The sequence below is a fragment of the Mauremys mutica genome, chromosome 15, assembly GCF_020497125.1.
Source record: "Mauremys mutica isolate MM-2020 ecotype Southern chromosome 15, ASM2049712v1, whole genome shotgun sequence".
Taxonomy (NCBI): Eukaryota; Metazoa; Chordata; order Testudines; family Geoemydidae; genus Mauremys; species Mauremys mutica.
In genome coordinates, this window is record NC_059086.1 from 28076794 (window position 1) to 28096674 (window position 19881).

General features: G+C 49.5%; 1 protein-coding gene across 1 annotated transcript in view; it reads left to right on the forward strand.

The window, feature by feature from the left end:
• LOC123350604 (butyrophilin subfamily 3 member A2-like) overlaps positions 1 to 18992 on the forward strand; it is a 70412-nt gene extending 51420 nt beyond the window's left edge. Inside the window, exons 23-28 of the mRNA XM_044989256.1 lie at positions 1746 to 1772; positions 2517 to 2552; positions 9189 to 9215; positions 17656 to 17676; positions 17824 to 17850; positions 18878 to 18992. Coding sequence (XP_044845191.1) covers positions 1746 to 1772; positions 2517 to 2552; positions 9189 to 9215; positions 17656 to 17676; positions 17824 to 17850; positions 18878 to 18966 — 227 coding nt within the window. The 3' untranslated portion in view covers positions 18967 to 18992. The remainder of the gene's footprint in view (positions 1 to 1745; positions 1773 to 2516; positions 2553 to 9188; positions 9216 to 17655; positions 17677 to 17823; positions 17851 to 18877) is intronic.
• Positions 18993 to 19881: the final 889 nt, after the last annotated feature.

Here is a 19881-nt window from a genome sequence, read left to right on the forward strand (position 1 = left end):
TAGACAGCCTCCCAACCTGAAGCAAATACTCACCAGCAACCGCACACCATACAACATAAACACTAACCCAGGAACCTATCCTTGCAACAAAGCCCGATGCCAGCTCTGTCCACATATCCATTCCAGTGACACCATCATAGGACCTAATCACATCAGGCACGCCATCAGGGGCTCGTACACCTGCACATCTACCAACGTGATATATGCCATCATGTGCCAGCAATGCCCCTCTGCCATGTACATTGGCCAAACTGGACAGTCTCTACGCAAAAGAATAAATGGACACAAATCTGACATCAGGAATCATAACATTCAAAAACCAGTGGGAGAACACTTCAACCTCTCTAACCACTCAGTGACAGACTTGAAGGTGGCAATTTTGCAACAAAAAAACTTCAAAAACAGACTCCAAAGAGAAACTGCTGAACTCGAATTAATATGCAAACTAGACACAATTACCTGTGGTCTAAACAAAGACTGGGAATGGTTGGGTCATTACATTAATTGAATCTATTTCCCTATGTTAAGTTCTCCTCACACCTTCTATGGGCCATCTTAATTATCACTTCAAACAGTTTTTTTCCTCCTGCTGACGATAGCTCATCTCAATTGATTAGACTCTTCCTGTTGGTATGCATACTTCCACCATTTCATGTTCTCTGTATGTATAAATATCTCCTGTCTGTGTGTTCCATTCTATGCATCCGAAGAAGTGAGCTGTAGCTCACGAAAGCTCATGCTTCAATAAATTTGTTAGTCTTTAAGGTGCCACAAGTACTCCTGTTCTTTTTATGGAATGTTCATATTAGTGCAGGGGTGGGTATATTTTCTGCTACTTCTCAGGTGTGCTGGGGGCCGTATCCCTCTTAGATAAGGTACCAAAGCCTGTCAAAGAGGTTTTCCATGTAGGGTTTCAAAAGTGAGACTTGAAACACCAGGTGAATATCCTGAGTGGGGTAATTGACATTCAAAGACTGAGTTAACCTGTTTCTGGATCCTAAAGGAACCAAGGGACTGAACGTCTAGCTTGCGAGTGGGTCTGACTGTGCAGAGGTGCTGCATCAAGAGCCATACTTTTTGCCCCACTGAGTAGGTGGGGCCTTGCTGTTGATGGTCCACATAATGTTTGCATCCTTGTCTTGCCTATTCAAGATGTTTCCTCACTCATGAACCTGATTAGTCTGCTGTACAAAAGGGTCTTTTTTGATCCATGGGTATATGTTGCTATGTGAAAACTTTGCAGAAAGGAGAGGCGAGGACCAATCATTGTGGTGCTGGCTGACGTAATATCACAGATCCTGTTCAAGGATCATGTTGGTCCTTTCCTTTTGGCCACCAGAATTTGGAGGATAAGAGGAGAAAAGACATATGTGGACCTCAGTCAGGGCATAGGTCCTTCCACTGGAACCAGCTCATGAACTGAGACCCCTGATCAGAAGTGATGTGTTCTGGAAGGCTGTGGAAGGGTCCTGCTGTGGGTTTAGCATGCCTGTAGTATCAGTGTATCTGGGAGCAGTATGGGAAGGAGTTAACTATGCACCAGGAGGTCCAAACAAGTTTATTCCTTAGTCAGTAGTCCAAACTCCTGCGTGTGCTGCCCTTCTACTCTTAGCGAACTGGCTCAAGCAGATCTTGCATGTATCTGCCTGCCCAGACTGAGAAGCACCCTCCCAAATGCAGAGTAGATATACCCAAAATTTGGAGCAGCCCCATGCTGAATCCATGATCTTTTCTTGTCTCCCCAGAATGCAACAAGCTGCGACTGATGATTAGTAAGTTCATCCACATCCCCAGTACATCCCCTGGGCAGCAGCTTTCAGCCACACACAGTGCTGAGCAGATCAAGAAGCACCAACACCGCAGGGCAGGGCTGAGTGAACATTTTGAGCTGAAATTAGAGTCACATTAGTTACCCCAGTCCCAGTGCAGCACTGTGAGCTCTGCAGAAGATACAGGATTACCTACTCTTATTCCTGGATAGACAGACAGGTGTCACCTTTGCTTGGACGATGCAATTACATCACATTGTTCTGATGCAGTGGGGGTGTCTAGCTGCTGTCAAAAGATGACCGTTGGAGTGCAGCTTTTCTGGGTGTGTTCCCAGAATGTGGCTCATGTTTCCATGCTTTGTTGCCAAGGCCAGATCACAGACGTGAGCCCCAATCATCTGCACGGCCATGCCCTAGTTACACCTGGAGTGTAGCTTTGATGCTCCAAAGGGCTGTTAGTAACACAGAACAGGAATTCCCCTGAGATGGAAGGGTTGTGAAGATCAGAGCTATATCAGGATCCAGACCCACATCTTCCATCAAGGTTAGATAATATGCAAATCCCATGGCTCCTGCATGTTAGTCTGTCACTAACCAACAGCCCCACAGCTATCAATGCTGCTGGCTCCTGCACTGGGGCTCGGAGTGTGTCTGTGGGTGTTTGTAAGTAATCTCAGTCACTATGGGTCACACAGCATCACACAGCTCCTGTGCCTGTGTCTAACTCTTTTCTCTTGCCCATTTCAGAGACTGAGATGGATAAGAACACACGACTGGAATCAGGTACTTGGATAATCCCTAGTAAATGTGTGCTTGTGCTGTGACACAGCATGGCCAGAGGGCAGCAGGAGAGGATTAGAAGGGAGTCTTATGCCCTGTAAGGGGAAGAAAGTTTGCTATAGATTAACTAGAGCACCTGAAGCCAATTGGAGCACCTGCAGTCAGTCACATGTTAAAAACCCCTGCTTCAATCAGACAGTGTGGGAGTTGGAGCAGAAAGGATTGGTGTTAGAGCAGAGAACAGTTTGGAGGAGTTGAAGCAGAGAGGAATTGGTGTTGGAACAGAGAACAGTTTGAAGAGAAGCAGAGGAAAGTTTGGAGAAGTACTATAGTGGGCTAAGAAGGCCAAGACCCTAGGTAAAGTGGCACCTGGCTTGTATAGAGGGAGGTCAGGAAGCCCCCCACAAGCTGAAGGGTAGGAGAGGGAAGTAGCCCAGGGGAAGGAACCATCAGTTCAAGTGCTTCACCACTATCCTCAGTGCCCCTGCGCTGGGACCTGGAGTAGATGGCAGGCCCAGGTCCCTCCCTCTCCACTCCCCTCCTCTAGAACACTAGTGGGGCAGTTAATATTCCAATTCAGGGGCAAGAAATAGCACCCTGAACCCCCCCCCAAAGAAGAGAAAGTGCGAGACCCATCATAATAGTGCCACACGTGGTGTCAGGGGTGGGATTTGCACGCTGGGGACTTACACCAGGGCTAGCCAAAACCCTCCTGTCCTTAAGATGGACGACGTGGTCAAGGTCCTAATACAAGGCACCGCGGCGCAGCAGGAGGCTACCCGAGTCCAAGCAACTGCCCAACAGGAGACGACTCAGATGCAGCAGGAAACTAATCATCTGTTGATGAGTCAGGCTGCCCAGGACCGAGCCCTGCTGAAAGATCTGGTGAACTAGATGAAGGCCCTTATGGAACTGAACCGCAACTGTGAAGGGACCCGGACCATATGGGCCAGCCATTGCCTACAGAAAATGACATGGGAGGATGATGTGGAGGCATACCTCCTGGCCTTTGAAAGAGCAGCCCTGCGGGAGGCCTGGCCCCAAGATCAGTGGTCTGGTATCCTCGCCCCATTCCTGTGTGGAGAGGCCCAGAAGGTCTACTATGATATGGCCGCAGAAACTGCAGCAGATTACTTCAGCTGAAGGCAGAGATCCTGGACAGATCCAGAGTAACTATGGCATTGCGAGCCCAGAGGTTCCATGAGTGGCAGTATACGGAGGACAAGACACCCCGATCACAATTGTTTGACCTGATCCACCGTCAGGCCCTCAGCTCTGCGAAGATGATGGTTGTCCTGGTACTGGACCGGTATATGAGGGGGCTACCACCAGGCCTCCGGGCTTGTGTTGGCCAGAATGACCCCTCCACCTATGATGAGTTGGTCTCTCTTGTGGAAAGACAGCTGGCAGCCCGTGAACTGTTCCAGACCCCAGGCGGATAGTCACAGAAAACCAGGAAGCCAGTCCCAAACCCAAGGCCCCAGACTGTTGAGAACTACAGGAGACCTGTAACAGGGAGGAAAGACACTGAGGAATGGCCCGAGGCCAAGAAGGGACCTAGGGGTTTGGGAAGAGAGGTGGGGGGCCGGCCAAATAGCCCCAGGCAGAGGGTGACAACCGGAATAAGGGGGCGGTGTTATGAGTGTGGGGAATTGGGGCATATAGCAGCCCAATGCCCCAACAGGGAAGAACCTATGCAGTGTAATCTGGGGGATTACGAGGAGCAATGTGTCCTAATCGGCCTGGTAGGGGTCACAATGACCTCACGTGAGTATACAAGATCAGTAAAAATGAATGGTATTAAGACCACAGCATTGATAGATTCTGGGAGTGCTGTCATGCTGGTCTCGGGGAAGTTGGTGGGGCAAGACCAACTAACCCGGGCCAAAAACACAGGGGTAACGTGCGTTCATGGCACTGTGAATTTCTACCCCACAATCCCAGTACGGATTGAGATCCAGGGGAATACTACAAGGGTGACTGCAGGGGTGGTCCCCTAGCTCCCCTATCCTGTCTTAATTGGTAAGGACTTCCCCGGGTTTGAGAGTTTACTTATCACAATAGAGCCAGGGAATCGTAGCAACCCCCTGGCTGAGACGGAGGCACCTACAGATAGCCTCACCCCAATGTTTGCCGAATGTGCTCCAGAGTTATTCTCATCCCCTGGGAAACCCCAAAAGTCTAGGCAAGAAAGGAGGGCAGATAAAAGATTAGGGACCAGGATTCTAGCCGAGAATCAAAAAAACTACCCTTGTGGGTAGGCGAACCCTTTCAGGAGGCCAGGAGAGAATTAGTCCAGGGAGGACTTGGAAGCGGTTCCTAGCCCAAGTAGGAGCAACCCAGGGGGAAGAGTAGAAATAGGGCCCTAGAATTAGGTCAGATCAGTACTGCACATGAGAATTTTGGGCAGGACCAGGCAAATGATCTGCTATATGTGAATGTGAGGGAGGAGGTAGTGGAAGTAAATGGTGCACCTGTGGAAGGAAAGATCAAAGGCCCAGGGTCATATTATGTGCTCAAACGTGATCTCTTGTACAGGATGGAGCAAATATGAGGGGAAGAAGTAGAGCAACTCTTAGTCCCACGGAAACACACAAGGGCAGTACTAGAGTTAGCTCACAGTCATCTATTTGGAGGACATCTAGGAGTAGACAAGACACTGGATAGAGTCCTAAGGAGGTTTTATTGGCCAGGGATACGCGCAGAAGTCCAGTGCTGTTGTGCCTCCTGCCCTGAATGCCAGTTGCATAACCCCCGACCTTACTTGCGGGCCCCATTAGAACCCTTGCCTATTATTGAGGTCCCTTTTGAGAGGAGAGCCATGGACATAGTGGGCCCATTGGAAAGATCGGCACGGGGCCACCAAAACGTACTAGTCATCCTTGACTACACCACATGGTATCCAGAAGCCATTCCTTTAAGAAACCCCACATCCAAGGCAATAGCAAAAGAACTACTCCGGGTTTTTGCCAGAGTGAGCATCCCTAAGGAGATCCTGACAGACCAAGGAATCCCATTCATGTCAAAATTAATGAAGGACTTATGTGCCCTACTCCACATCCAGGCCATATGGACCTCAGTCTACCATCCACAAACAGATGGACTGGTTGAGCGGTTTAATCGTACCCTTAAAAGTATGATCCGGAAGGTGGTAGCACAGGATGGAAAAGATTGGGATACCCTTCTACCGTATCTAATGTTTGCTGTACGGGAAGTCCTCCAGGCGTCCACTGGTTTCTCTCCCTTTGAACTACTATATGGACGCCACCCACGCAGGATATTAGATATCGCCAAGGAAGACTGGGAAGAACAACCCAATCCAGGAAAGAATGTAATTGAGAACGTGACACAGATGAGAGAGCGAATAACTCGAGTAACCCCTATAGTACGAAAACATTTGGAAAAAGCACAAGAGGCCCAGCGGACATATTACAACCGTTGGGCGAAAGTACAGAGATTTCAGCTGGGGGAATGGGTGATGGTGCTAGTGCTGACAGCAGAAAGCAAACTCCTAGCCAGCTGGCATGGACCATATGAGATCACTATCTCATATGGTCCATGCCAGCTGGCTAGGAGTTTTGGGAGCTAGGAAGCCATTGGGGAGGTGGACCATAAGGTCAGACAACCACACCGCCGAAAGCCAGAGCAAATCTACCACGTCAACTTACTGAAGCCCTGGCGTGACCGAGAGACATGTCTGGTCATTCGAGGAGCTCCACCCCAGACAGATGACCCACAGGGGCAGGTAAAGATATCTTCTGAATTAACCCCAGAACAATGAACAGAGGTCTTTGAGATGATCCACTGGAACCAGATGTTCTGTACACAACCGGGCCGTGCGACACTGGTCCAACATCATATTGTCACCAGCCCTGGAGTAAGGATGATGATAAGACCGTACTGAATAACGGAAGCTAAAAGGGAAGAAATTCAGATGGAAGTGAAGAAGATGCTGGAACTCGGGGTTATTGAAGACTCTCACAGTCAGTGGTCCAGCCCTATCATCCTAGTCCCCAAGCCTGATGGCACCCTGAGGTTTTGCAACGACTTCTGGAAATTGAATGAAGTATCCCAATTCGATGCCTATCTGATACCATGCATTGATGAGCTAGTTGATCAGTTAGGCAAGGCCCGATACCTAACCACTCTGGATCTGACCAAAGGATATTAGCAAATTCCCCTGGCCGAGAATGCCAAGGAAAAGACTGCCTTCTCTACACCCGATGGCCTGTTTCAATATACTATCCTCCCTTTCGGACTCCATGGGGCCCCTACAACATTCCAATGGCTTATGGATAAGTTACTGCGACCCCATGCCAAGTATGCCACTGCCTATCTAGACGACATAGTCATCCATAGCCCTGACTGGGAAACGCACCTAGGAAAAGTAGAAGCAGTGCTAGACGCCCTGCAGAAGGCCGGCCTCACTGCTAACCCTCTCAAGTGCGTGATAGGACTAGCTGAGGCCAGATACCTTGGGTATGTAGTAGGGAGAGGTTTGGTGAAACCCCAATGGAACAAAGCGGAGGCAATACAAGGTTGGCCTCGACCAGTCCACAAAAAGCAGGTCAGAGCATTTCTAGGGATAGTGGGATACTATCGGAGATTCATCCCTCATTTCTCCACAAGAGCAGGGCCATTGATGGATCTGATAAAAGCTCAGGGCCCCGAGATAGTAAAGTGGACTGATACGACAGAAGAAGCATTTGCAGATTTAAGGACAGCCTTATGCTGCCATCCAGTACTCATAGCCCCAGACTTCGAGAAAGAATTCATCCTACAAACAGACGCCTCAGAGGTAGGGCTAGGAGCCGTCCTTTCACAGATGGTAGGGGAGGGGGAACACCCAATCTTGTACCTCAGCCGGAAACTCCTCCCCAGGGAACAAAAGTACGCTGTTGTTGAAAAGGAACGTCTGGAGGTAAAATGGACTATGGAGACTCTCTGCTACTATCTACTGGGGCGGTGGTTTACCCTCATGACAGACCAGCCCCGCTCCAGTGGATGCACAGGAACAAGGAGAAGAACGCAAGAGTGACTAGGTAGTTCTTATCCCTGCAGACCTTCCATTTCTGGGTACAGCACAGGGCTGGAAGCCAACATGGCAATGCTGATGGCCTATCGCAACAACACTGCCTCTCGTCCCAAGTAGCCCAATCCCATGGTGTTGATCAGGGGGGAGGGGATACAGCATGGCCAGAGGGCAGCAGGAGAGGGTTAGAAGGGAACCTTATTCCCTGTAAGAGGAAGAAAGTTTGCTATAAATTAATTAGAGCACCTGAAGCCAATTAGAGCACCTGCAGTCAGTCACATCATAAAACCCCTGCTTCAATCAGACAGTGTGGGAGTTGGAGCAGAGAGGATTGGTATTGGAGCAGAGAACAGTTTGGAGGGAAGCAGAGGACAGTTTGGAGAAGTGCTGTGGTGGGCTAAGAAGTCCTAGACCCTAGGTAAGGGGCACCTGGCTTGTGCAGAGGGAGGGCAGGAAGCCCCCCACAAGCTGAAGGGCAGGAGAGGGAAGTAGCCCAGGGAAGGAACCGTCAGTTCACGTGGTTCACCACTATCCTCAAGGCCCCTGGGCTGGGACCTGGAGTAGAGGGCGGGCCCAGGTCCCTCCATCTCCACTCCCCTCCTCTAGGACTCTAGTGGGACAGTTAATATTCCAATCCAGGGACAAGAAATGGTGCCCTGAAACGCCCCCCCCCCCAAAGAAGAGAAAGCACGAGACCCATCATAATAGTGCCAGCAATTTGCCAGTTTGCTTTTTAAAGTTGCAATTTGATTTAATTCAAGAGATAATGGCAGGGCTCTGAGTTCACTCTGTGCACACTTATCACTTCACTTGTGCCGTCATGATATAGTCCATTGAAGCACCACCAATAGGAGAGCAGCACAGCCTGATTATGAAAATCACGTGACAAATATTCACCAATCGAAGAATGCATTTGGAGGGAAATTTAAAAGAAGCACAAATATTTTACTTTTTATGAAATTTTCCCAGGATTATTTAGGTTTTGAATGAAAATTCCCAATTTCCCAAGTTGAAACATTTTACTCAAAAATTCCCAGATTTTGGAAAATTTCCCAGGATATAGAAGCACTGGATACACATTCTGTTTTGGTGCTCCCTTCCCTCATTCCCTGCAGTGCCATCATTGTGGGTGCTGCCCCCTGGGGACATTTTTGGGCTCTGTTTAGGGGTTAGTCTGGGACATCATCTGTTGTTCATTAACAACAGTTTTGTCTGACATGTCATGTGAGTTCTGAGACCATTGGCTTGTTGGATATGTCTACACTGCAATTGGGAGTGAGCTTCCTGATTGGGTAGCTCACTCGCTTTGCTTGAGCTAGTGCTAACAATAGCAGTGTGGCTGTGGTAACAGGTGCAGCGGGTCAGGGTAGCCAACTGAGTACGTACCCAGGGATTCCAAGTGGGTTTGCATTTGAGGTGCTAGACCAAGTGGCTGCATGTGCTCCTCCTGCCTACCCTGCTGCTTTTCGCACTCTGGCTCAAGCAAAGTTAGCACCTGTCTGCCTGCCCAGACTGCAGTGTAGGTGTACCCAAAGACAACCCCAAGTCACTGTTCTTGGAAAAACCCATGCTGAACACATGATTGTCTCCTTTTCTTCTCTCCCCAGAGTGCCAGGATCTGCGTGAGAAGTTCGGTAAGTTCATCCACCTTCCCATTAGAGCCTCTGGGCAGAGGGTCCAAGTCACAAAGGGTGCTGAGCAGATACAGAAGCACTGGGCCCGCAGGGCAGGGCTGAGTAAGCAGTTTCAGCAAAAATCAGAGTCACATTCATCACTCCAGTCCCACCACAGCTATGTGAACTCTCTGCAGCAGATACAGATACCTACCTGCTCTTATGCTTTTATGCCTGGATAGTCAGACAGGTGTCACATGGCCTTTGGCTATCCAATGCCAATCACATTGTTATGATGCAGCAGGAGGGGGATGGTCACGCTGTTGTGGGGAACTTTCCTGGCTTATAAACTACCATGGTGAAATTGGCTAGCGAAAGGACTCCCTTTACCCCGCTCTCACTCCCTTTACCCAGAGGCCTGACTGACCTCAAGGGCTCCTCTTCTACTCTCCAGTGTGGCAGAGTCCTTGTAACCCCGCCAAGGCTGGGCCCAGGATTCCTGGGGAGCTGAACCCCCCAACCTTGTCATGGTCACTTAGGGCAGGGGCTAGGGTGACCCCACTCTGGGGTGCTCTCTCTGCACTGGATGCATCCCTGATCCACTGATTGTTACATATAGTTCAAAACAAATACAATTGATTAAACAGCAATCATTTTTTAAAAAAAAATAAGGACAACATGGGAAAGGTTAAAGGAAAACATATAACCCAGCTCTGTGGCATGGGGGCGTCACAACCAGTGTCTGTGGGATGTCAGGGAAGTTCAGTCTGTTCCTACAAGTCCCAGGCCTCCTTCTCAGGCCCTGGCTGTGCTCCAGGATGCTGTGGGTTGGACACTTGGTCTGGTGGTGGCCTCACACTCTCAGACTCTAGGTGACAGAACCCTTCTTCCCAGCATTTCCCCACCCCCTGCCCTTGGTCAGGGTTATGACCTTCCTCCCAGTCTGGCCTGCAGAGCCTCTTGGCTAGGGGCATCTCCCTGCACTTGGCCCGCTGCCCAAGGTCCCCCTCACTCTCACCAGCTGCTCACTGCACCCGGCTCCAGACTGCTCTATCCCCAGCTCCAGCTCCAGCTCCTCTACTCTGCCTCAGCACAGCTGCTACTGCTGCTCTGCCTCCAGCTCCCTGGGCTGATTCTCTGGCCCCTCTTGCTCTGGTTGCTGCAGCTCTCCTCCCAGCACAGGTCCGCTCTGCAGGCTGTTTCTGTGACTCTGCTCCCAGCTCTGACCTGCTTTCTGGGTAGCTTTTCTGGCCCCTCTGGCTGGCACGGCCCTGCTCCCCAGCTCAGCTTGGGCCCCTGCTTTCCCCTTAGCTCAGCCCCACTCTGTCTGACCCTGGTGTCATGGAGTTCCCGGGCAATGCTCTGGAACTGCTCCCCACAAAGCCAGTCAGGACTTTGGGGAGCCTCCTCTCCCTTGGAGTAGACTGTTTTCAGGGCAAGAAGCTCACACGTCTTCACCTCCTGGGTCTCTCCTTGGAGTATTCAGCATCCTCTGCCCCGCCGTGCGCTTCCCACAGTGAGCCCGCCCCAGCGGAGTCCTGGGGAAGCCACCCAGTCCTGCACCCCCACTTCGTAGTCAGACGTGACTCTTAGCCAGCCAATAAAAAAGAGGTTTATTAGATGACAGGAACACGGTCTAAAACAGCGCTTGTAGATACAGCGAATGGGATTCCTCGGCCGGGTCCATTCTGGGGGGCAGTGAGGCAGACCCCCACATCTGCACTTCACTCCTCATCCCCAGCCAGCTCCAGACTGAACCCCCCCCCCAGCCCCTCCTCCTCTCCTCAGCTCCCTTCCTGGGCCAGGAGGTCATCTGATCTCTTTGTCTCTAACACCTTTAGCATCCTCTTGCAGGGGGGAAGGGCCTGGCCATTAGTTGCCAGGTGACAAAGGGTCGGCCAGAAACTGAGCCCCCCCCCCAGTATTCAGAGAAAACATTAAGAACATTCCCAGTTCCTCACATCAGGTAATTCCAGCTCCCACAGAGGATGGAACCCCCCTGGCCTCCTGTTTCCCTATTAGCCTGCCCACGCTGTCAATCAGGCTGACCTAGAGCATTGGCCTCTCCACATTGTTCCTGGGGACTGTCAGGTACAGGGTCCTGATTTCCCATTGACCTTCCCCTTTTTTTAGTACTGGGAGCAAGCCAACCAAAACACCCCCACTGAGTTTTAGTAAGGGGACAATAGTCCCCTTACATTCCCCCTTACTAAAATTTTGCCACAGCCACAATATTCACACCAGTACATCCGGTCCCCATCTCAACAACATATACCCACATCATGTCATATTAAAACCCATTAACAATTATTAAAATAACATTTAACATATTTAACATTCTACATCTACTTCTTTATACTATACATGACAATATTCATTAAAACACTACATAGAACCAATAATATAATCATCTCTAAGTTTAAGTTTAACAGGCAGTACACCCTTAGTAGTTCTCTGGAACCTTCTTAGGACTGATGGTTCATTACCCATTTTTCTATTTCCCTGTCCCTGGGTAACACTAGGTCAATTTGAGGGATCTGGCCATTTTCATCAGGGTTTGGGTTTGCCCCACTGATTTCAGTCTCGTCAGGAAATGCTGCTATATACCTCCTATGAGCCCTGTCAGACTAAAAATCCAACATTTTAGCGGGTCTCTATGTACTGCTCTCTCAGGACCTCTTTGTTCAGTCTGGATAGTGCAAACCGGCAGTTCGGGATTGTTGTGGATGACCACAGTGTGGGGATTTGGATCCCATTTGTCCTGTATTTTATTACACCTCCGGCATCTATGGCTACAAACTAGTACACAGTCACCAGGTCTGATCAGAACCCTACTGGACTTGAGATCATAAGTCCTTTTCCTACTTTGGGCTGTATCTTTAGTTGTTCTGAGAGCTACTTCACAGTCTGTCTTCAGCCTGTCATGGTGACCTTTTACCCAATCATTCAAATTGGTCACCTCATCCTTAGAAAATACTTCTTGATGCTTCTCTGGCAACGCCCTTAAGTTAGCCACCTGTGCAGGAATCAGCCCTTGGCGTGCCACTTGAACTGAAACTGGCAGTCTCCCACCACATCTTTTTTGAGGAAAGGTAATTCGTCCTCCCTGCTCCCTCCTTGTCACCTGCAACTCATTCCCATTCTCTTCAAATGTTACCTTCACCTGAGGAACCACTCCCTCAGGCCGGTATACCTCTGCAGTTCTGTTTTGAGGATGCAACTCCACAGCCTTCAAACTTGAGTTTAGAAGACTTGCTGGTACTCTTCCTTTGATGTCATTAGATGGCATTAGTACATTGGCTGGCTGGAGCCCATTGGGTAGGTTTACCCCAGATGTAGGCTCTACAAGAGTTCGATATCTATTGGTACCCTGCAGTGTTCATCAAGGATCTTCCTTCTTTGATGAGGAATAACAGTTTTCTGGTTTTTGCCCACTCTAACATTTCCAATCTGCCCCATAGGGCCCAGTGAATGGTTGTGTCTCTTCTTAGAGGGCCCATGACAGTTCATCCTCCTGGTTCCTTCTACTGGCAACAGTAGCTCCCTCAGCTCACTAATGATGTTCACCCCTAGAATACCTGGGACTCCTTCTCCTATATGGTTCCTTTCAGAGGCTTTGCCATTGAGGATGAAGATGCATTTTCCTGGCAGTGACTGGCCTATGTAGTCTGTGTCTGCTTCGAGGCATCCCACTGCTGGGATTGCCAGTCCATTAACTGTTGTTAGATGTACAAACTGTGTGCTGTGCATGGTCAGCTCCTTGTCTTTCAAATATTTTTGAAAATGTGACTCAGTAATGGCGGTGACTTATGAGCCAGTATCTAACAAACATCTGGTCTTCACCCCCGCTATACATATTTCAGCAGTTAGACAGTCTCCAAATGCTTGCTTACCGAAGTCACTAGATATGATGGCATCGCTCACGTTCCTTTCAACATTGTATGCAGAGTGATTTTCCACCAATGACAGGCCTAGGAATCCTTCTGCCACTTTTTGGCCTTCTACTATGCATGGACAATTCACTCTTGGTGCTCCATTGGTTTCCAGCGCATGGGACTCTGTTCTTCTTCTCAGTGGACCTTTTTGGGTAGTATGCCCTGGCCTTTCACAAATGTAACAAATGTACCTTCCCAGCTCATCCTTCAGTGGGGATATTTTGGATCTCAGTGCCCTTGGGTATTTTGGAATATTAGTGGAAGTTTTTTTTACCTTTCATCACTTAAGTCATTACTTTCAGCATCTCATCCTGTTGGACCATCAGTTTTTGGACAGCCTCATTTAAGCTGTCCAATGTTAATTGTGTTTGGGGCAGGGCCTTTTCCCCAGTAGTTGTATTCACTAGGCCCACACTTCGTGTCAGTTGATTTTGAATAAACTAGCCAATGCCGATTCAGTTTCTCACCATTCTCAAGCACTCTTTCATGGTGTGACTTTGAGATATGTCACTTTTGCTCATTTACCAGAAATGTCATATACTTGATTTTGCCCGGCCCATTCAAAATTGTATGATCAATATCGGCAGAGTTTAGGATCACTGGCCATAAAGTAGGATCTGATATATCGATTTGTGGTGTGCAGTTTTTCTCACTGCTGTTTCTGTCACCATGCGAGGCTGATTTTCTTTATGTAAGCAGGTTCTGAATGAGCTCTCCCCTGACAGCTAGCTGGGAGGGGGAGAGACTTCAGGAGCAAATTGTATTTACATGAACACACCTACTCTGCCTAGACATCCACCAGATAGAGCTGTGTTACTCAAAGTGATCAACGTTGGCTGGTGGCAGATTACAAATCACTTTAGTACAGAATGCAGAGGTAGTGGAATGCTGTTACCAATGTTATTGTCATTATTGTATGAATGAAGGGGAGCAGAACTGTGCTTAACCTGTCTCAAATGAGGGGCTCACCCTCAGCTGAAAGGACCTCGTTAAGCCAGGGGCCTCAATGCCAGAGCCCTGTGAAAGTAAGAGGGGTGGGGAAAGATATCCTAGTCAGGAGTTGTGGTCTTTCCCTAAGGCCTTTCTCCATTCTGGGTTAACTTGTTCCTCTCCACTATTCAAAGAAAGAGCTAAATAGGCTTCCTGAGGAGCCTCTTTGTTATTTTAAATGCTCAATCAGAGCTAAAATCAGTTGTACTGGGCCATGTTTCTGCCCTGCTTGCCAAGAGCCAAACAAACACCAAGTGACTGACCTGAAGAGGTCACAGCAGAGAGGCAGGTGGCAGTAAAAGGTCACTGATGAGCAGCCAATAGGAGTGGCAAGCAGGCAGCTGGCCAGAGCAAGTGCTCATAGGGTGAAGCAAGATGCCTTCTTCCTGGACTGGGTCATGAACTCACATAGATGCACCTCTCAACCCTGCAGCCTCACTGACCCAGGACAACAACTGTGAGTGGGGTGTGATGAGGGAGAAGAGTGTGGCATAGTAAATGAATGTTTGGTTGTAGCACTCAAGAACATGAGGCAGAAGGCACTGCCCTATGCACTCTGGGGTGGGTGTCCTGCTCACAGTTTTATGGTTATGAATCCTGCTTGTGGCATTTTCCCTAATTAATGTCAGGTGACTTCCCTCCTTTCATTAGACATTTCTTTTCTACATTCAGACTCTGTGCTTCCAAGTGGGGAAGTTTTGCCTCTCAGAGGCACCCAGGGGTGGTGTGTAATTTTCCCGGGTTACTGGTGGGACTCGAGTTGGTTCTGTGTTGTATTGTTGAAAAGGAACCCCTAGATACTGAACCTGGCCCCTGTTGCTGCTGGCTTCACCTAGCAGAAGGGTTACATTTATAATTTCTCTCCTTTTCGTGTAAACCAGATTTTTCTTTGTCATTACTCTCCTTTTCACGGGAGCCACAGTCTTCTTTATCATCACTCTCCTTTATGCCTCCAGGAAAACAGGACAATTCTCCATCACTTTCCTCACATTTCCGTTCTCTGTCTTCAGATAAATCTGATAATTTCTTAGAAATAGGATTTCCATCATTTTCACTTCACAACTCAATTTCTTCTGCAGTAGGACAATCATTACTATCTAAAGCCAGCTCTATGTTGTTCTGTTTCAGATATTTTCCAATCAAATTTGTCCCTTGCTGCAAACTAGATTTCAACTGAGCTTTTTGCTTCCTATACTAAGCTCCTGAAGGCTTCTTCAGGGACATCTTTTATTTTCTATGGGGGAGACAGACAGTATTAGGAAGAGCAAACATCTATATTCCAGTCTTAGAAAGCCATCAAACATTACGTGTTAAGCATGGCAAAAGAAGTATTTCTTTTATATTGTTGTGTACATAGGGGTTCGATAGATATCTCTGGTGTCTCTTTAAATATGTCCTTCACTAATTATACTCTTCAAGTCTTAAAACACAAGCACACTTTCACAATTACACAATAAAACAAAGTTCACAATATCACAGCTGGGCTCTCACTTCACTTCAGTTCATTCCTATATCTCACTGACTGACAGGTGACATCTTCCTCCTTATATGCCTGTGAGGGCATGGCTGACAACATTCTAGAAGGTTCAAGGAAAATGTATCAGAGGGGTAGCCATGTTAGTCTGGATCTGTAAAGCGACAAAGAGTCCTGTGGCACCTTATAGACTAACAGACGTATTGGAGCATGAGCTTTTGTGGGTGAATACCCACTTCGTCAGATGCATGAAAATGTAGCTTTCAAAAAGTTTGGAAGGTTCCACAAGATTCTACAAAGGTCTAGAACATTCTAGTAGGTTAGTGAAAAATGAATCCTCATATGGAATAACTGAAGCATGTTACTTCAAACATTCTATTTTCCCTTTTGTTGCTAACAACAAAAACAGTACCCCAAATTTGGTGCCCCCCAAGCTCGGCATCTCAGGACGCCCCTTAAATCCTCCCTGACTGCAGCTGGGAGCGACCTTCCCAGCTTGGGTAGCAAGACACAAACTAGTTCTGCTTGAGGTAATGCTAACAATAGCAATGTGGTTGTGAATAGCAGGTGCAGCGGCTCAGTGTAACCATCCAAGTACATACCCAGAGGATACAGGCAGATTTATACTAGCCCAAGGCACCACCTGAGCTACCCCAGGCTGCCCTGCTGCTTTTAGCTCACTACCTTGAGCAGAACTAATGTGTGTCTGCCTGCCCAAACTGGGAAACTCACTCCCAGCTGCAGTGTAGATGTACCCAAAGTTTGGAACAACCCCACGTCACTCTGTTTGGAATGACCCATGCTGAATCTGAGTCACATTAGTCACTCCAGTCCCACGGCAGCACTGTGAGCTCTGCAGCAGACACAGGGTTACCAGTCCTTGTGCCTGGTTAGACGAGGGTGACCATACGTCCCGTTTTGGCGGGACAATCCATTTTTAAAGCCCTGATCAGTTGGCAAAAGCAAATGAGACAAATGCCAACTTTCATGAGAAAAGTGGCGTGTGGTGCAGAGGAACATGTGGGGGGCAAGCAGAGATGCCAGCCCTGAACAGGGGGGAGGCTGGGCTGTGGGGGGTGGGGGAAAAGGAAGGGAGAGTTCCAGTTGGGGGTGCAGGCAGGGTTCCAGTGACCAGCGGCATCCTCAAGCAGGGGGCAAGGTTCGAGTGACCAGTGACAGTCTTGTTGGGGAAGGACACCTTGGGCAAGCAGCTGAAGCCTGTCCTGTGGGGAGGGAGCTTTGGGCCAGCCCCACATGGTGTCCTGTTTTCCCTTTGGGAAATATGGCCACCTTAGGGTAGACAGAAAGGTGTCACCTGGCCTTTACCATCCAATGCTGATCACATTGTTCTGATGCAGCAGACAGGGGCCAACCGCTTTCTATAGATGACTGCTGCAGTGCAGGCTCTTCTGCGCCATTTCCCAGAACATGGCTCACGTTTCCATGCTTTGTTGCCAAGGCCAGATCCCAGCTCTAAGCTCCAATCATCTGCATGTCTATCCCTTAGTTACAGCTGGAGTGTGTAGTTTTGATGCTCCAAAGGGCTGTTAGTATCACAGGAAAGAAATTCTCCTGAGATGGAAGGCTGAACAATGTCAGAGCCATAGAGGGCTCCGGACATGCCTCTTCCATCAAGGTTGGATGCTTTGTAAATCCCACCCAGGAATTTTATTCTGTCAATTTGCTTTTAAAATTTCAAATCTACTGGGGGCCACTGCAGCCAAACAACAGCTTCTTACAGGCCTGAATTCTGAGTGACACCGGTGTAAATCCAGACTTGTTCCAGGGGAACACATGCAGTTATTTTGGATTTACAGCAGCACCACTGAGAGCAACATTTGCTCCAGTCCCCAATACTAAGATGCAATAAAAAGGCATGCCTGAGAGATGGGCATTGCAGTTACCAGAAATCTCTGGTCTCTGGGGTGAACTGGGACCTTTCTCCTTTTGCAGTGAGGGACCACGAAGAATGTATAAAGTGATCACCTGGTCACAGAGCAGCACCCAGAACTCAGTCCTCTGCCTAAATGCCAGGGAATAACTCTGTCTCTTTCCATTTCAGACAAAGCAGTCACACAGCTAGGTAAGAGAATGTGTTGTCATGTCACATTTCACATTGCTTGGTTCCTTTATATCTGCCTTACTCCTCTCCCAGAACGGCATCTCCTGTGTGAGCGAGTTCCCTGCACTTGCCAGGCCCCTGACCATGTTTGTTCCTCTTCCCTTGCAGATTTCATGAGGGCTCAGAGCTACATGGGTGAGTGGGGCTGTGAGGGGCTGAGCTGTCAGGGGTGTGAGGTGCCCATGGGACAGGTGGGGCAGGGAGGGAGCTGGCTGCAGAGCCATGGGGCTGGATGCTGTGAATGATCCTGAACACGCTGCCCTGAGCAGTAAGTCTCATCTCCGGGCAGCTCCCTCGCAATCCCCACCTCAGCTAGTCCTGAAGCCCACATCCCATCTCCCATTTGCCCATCAGTGATGATCCGTCCCTACCCCATCAGCTTCCCAAACAGGCCTCTCTCTACAGCCTGCAGCGTCTTCAGCCCACTGGACACAATCCATGGGCCCCCAGGAGCAATGTTCCCTCTAATGTTTTACATCCATGTGTGGAATGAATTTTGTTAATTGCACCAATATGGAGATGATGTGTGGAGGGGGTGGGGTCGAGGGGTTCAGGTTGCGGGAGGGGGTTGAGGGCTGGGGCAGAGGGTTACGATGCAGGGGATGAGGGCTCTGGCTGGGGGTGTGGGCTCTGGGTGGGGCTGGGTATGATGGGTTTGGGGTGCAGGCTGCCCCGGGGCTGCAGCAGGGAGAGAGGACTCCCCCCAGCCCCCCCCCCACAGCAGCCCGGGGCAGAGGGAGAGGTGCCTCTCCCGGGTCACAGCAGCTCCAGGACTGGGTTGGGCCAGGGGAGAGATGCCTTTTCCCACCTATGTGGCTCTTGATAGCCTGTTGAGTGGCCGTGCAGCTTAGAGGGAACTTTGCCCAGAATCTCTAACCCTTCTCAGGGACAGATCCTGTGCAGGGGATAGTGATAGTATACAAGAAGTCCAATCCCCCACTCCAGCTCTCCACACCTCTCCACCAGCTCAGGCCCAATCACAGCCCTGGAGCTCCCTGGAGCCCAAGGCTGGATCCAGGCTAGCAGTGCCAGTCCCACTAACCACCCCAACCCTTAGGCTGTCCTTCACTCCAGCTGTGCTGGCTGGAATCTCTCTCCTGTCAGATTGTGGGGTCCCCAACTGACCCATGGCTAATGGGGATATTCTGGTTTCTCTCCCCAGTTCCTGTCACCCTGGATCCAGATTCAAACACCCCGAGCTCACCATCCCTAAGGATGGCCGAAGAATCCAACATGACCCTGCCTCCTTAGAGCTGGCTACCCCATCTGGGGCCCTGGTTGCTGTGGGGAGGGAGGGATTTGTGGCCAGGAAGGTTCATGATGGGGAGGGAGAGGCTTGCCGGGGTTACTGGGAGGTAGAGGTGGGGGACAGCCAGGACTGGGAGCTGGGGGTGCTGAGTGAGTCTGTGAGAGACAGAGTGAGACAGGAGAGGCTGGAGAGACTCCTTGAGGGGGGGTGCTGGGCTCTGCGGAGATCTGGGAAGCAGTATTTCCCCGGGGAGGACGACACTGTGATCCAAGAGCTGGGGTGTGACACTGACAGTGGTTGGGGTGTATCTGGATCTAGAAGGGGGGAGTCTCTCATTCTATAGTGTCAGTTCAATGGCCCTTATCCTGGAGATTCCTGTGGAAGGTTCTGAGAGATTGTTCCCATTCCTCAGCACTGGTCATGCTGCAGGGAAGGACCAGGGGAAACCCCTCAGCATCTGCCCCCCCCCCCCAACAACTGGGATTTCCTCCAAAAATTAGGAGTTAGTGGGTCTGTTTAGTCAGGGAGATTCCAGAGTCCCTGCACAGACCCCTGCCCTGAATGAGAGGGAAGGGGAAGAAAACAACACAGGACATGTCACAGGAAAAACAGACCCATCGTCTGGACAGCCCCCAGCCCCCACAGACAAGGAAATGGAAAAAAACCAGGGCAAGGCCATCTGTGGGAGAACATTTCCAAAAGCTCCTGCCCACAAAACAGAGGACTGGGGATAAAACAGAGCAGGAGCATCAACACCCGGAAACACCCCCCAGACAGAAGGGGGAAAAGAACAGCCAAACCCTCCACGTCTGAAACCCACCTGCCGAACTCCTCCCAAGGGGCAAAGGGAATCATGAAAGAAAAACACTAAGAACTTGACTCCAGAATGGTCTCTGGATCTGACTCTTCTCCCAGGC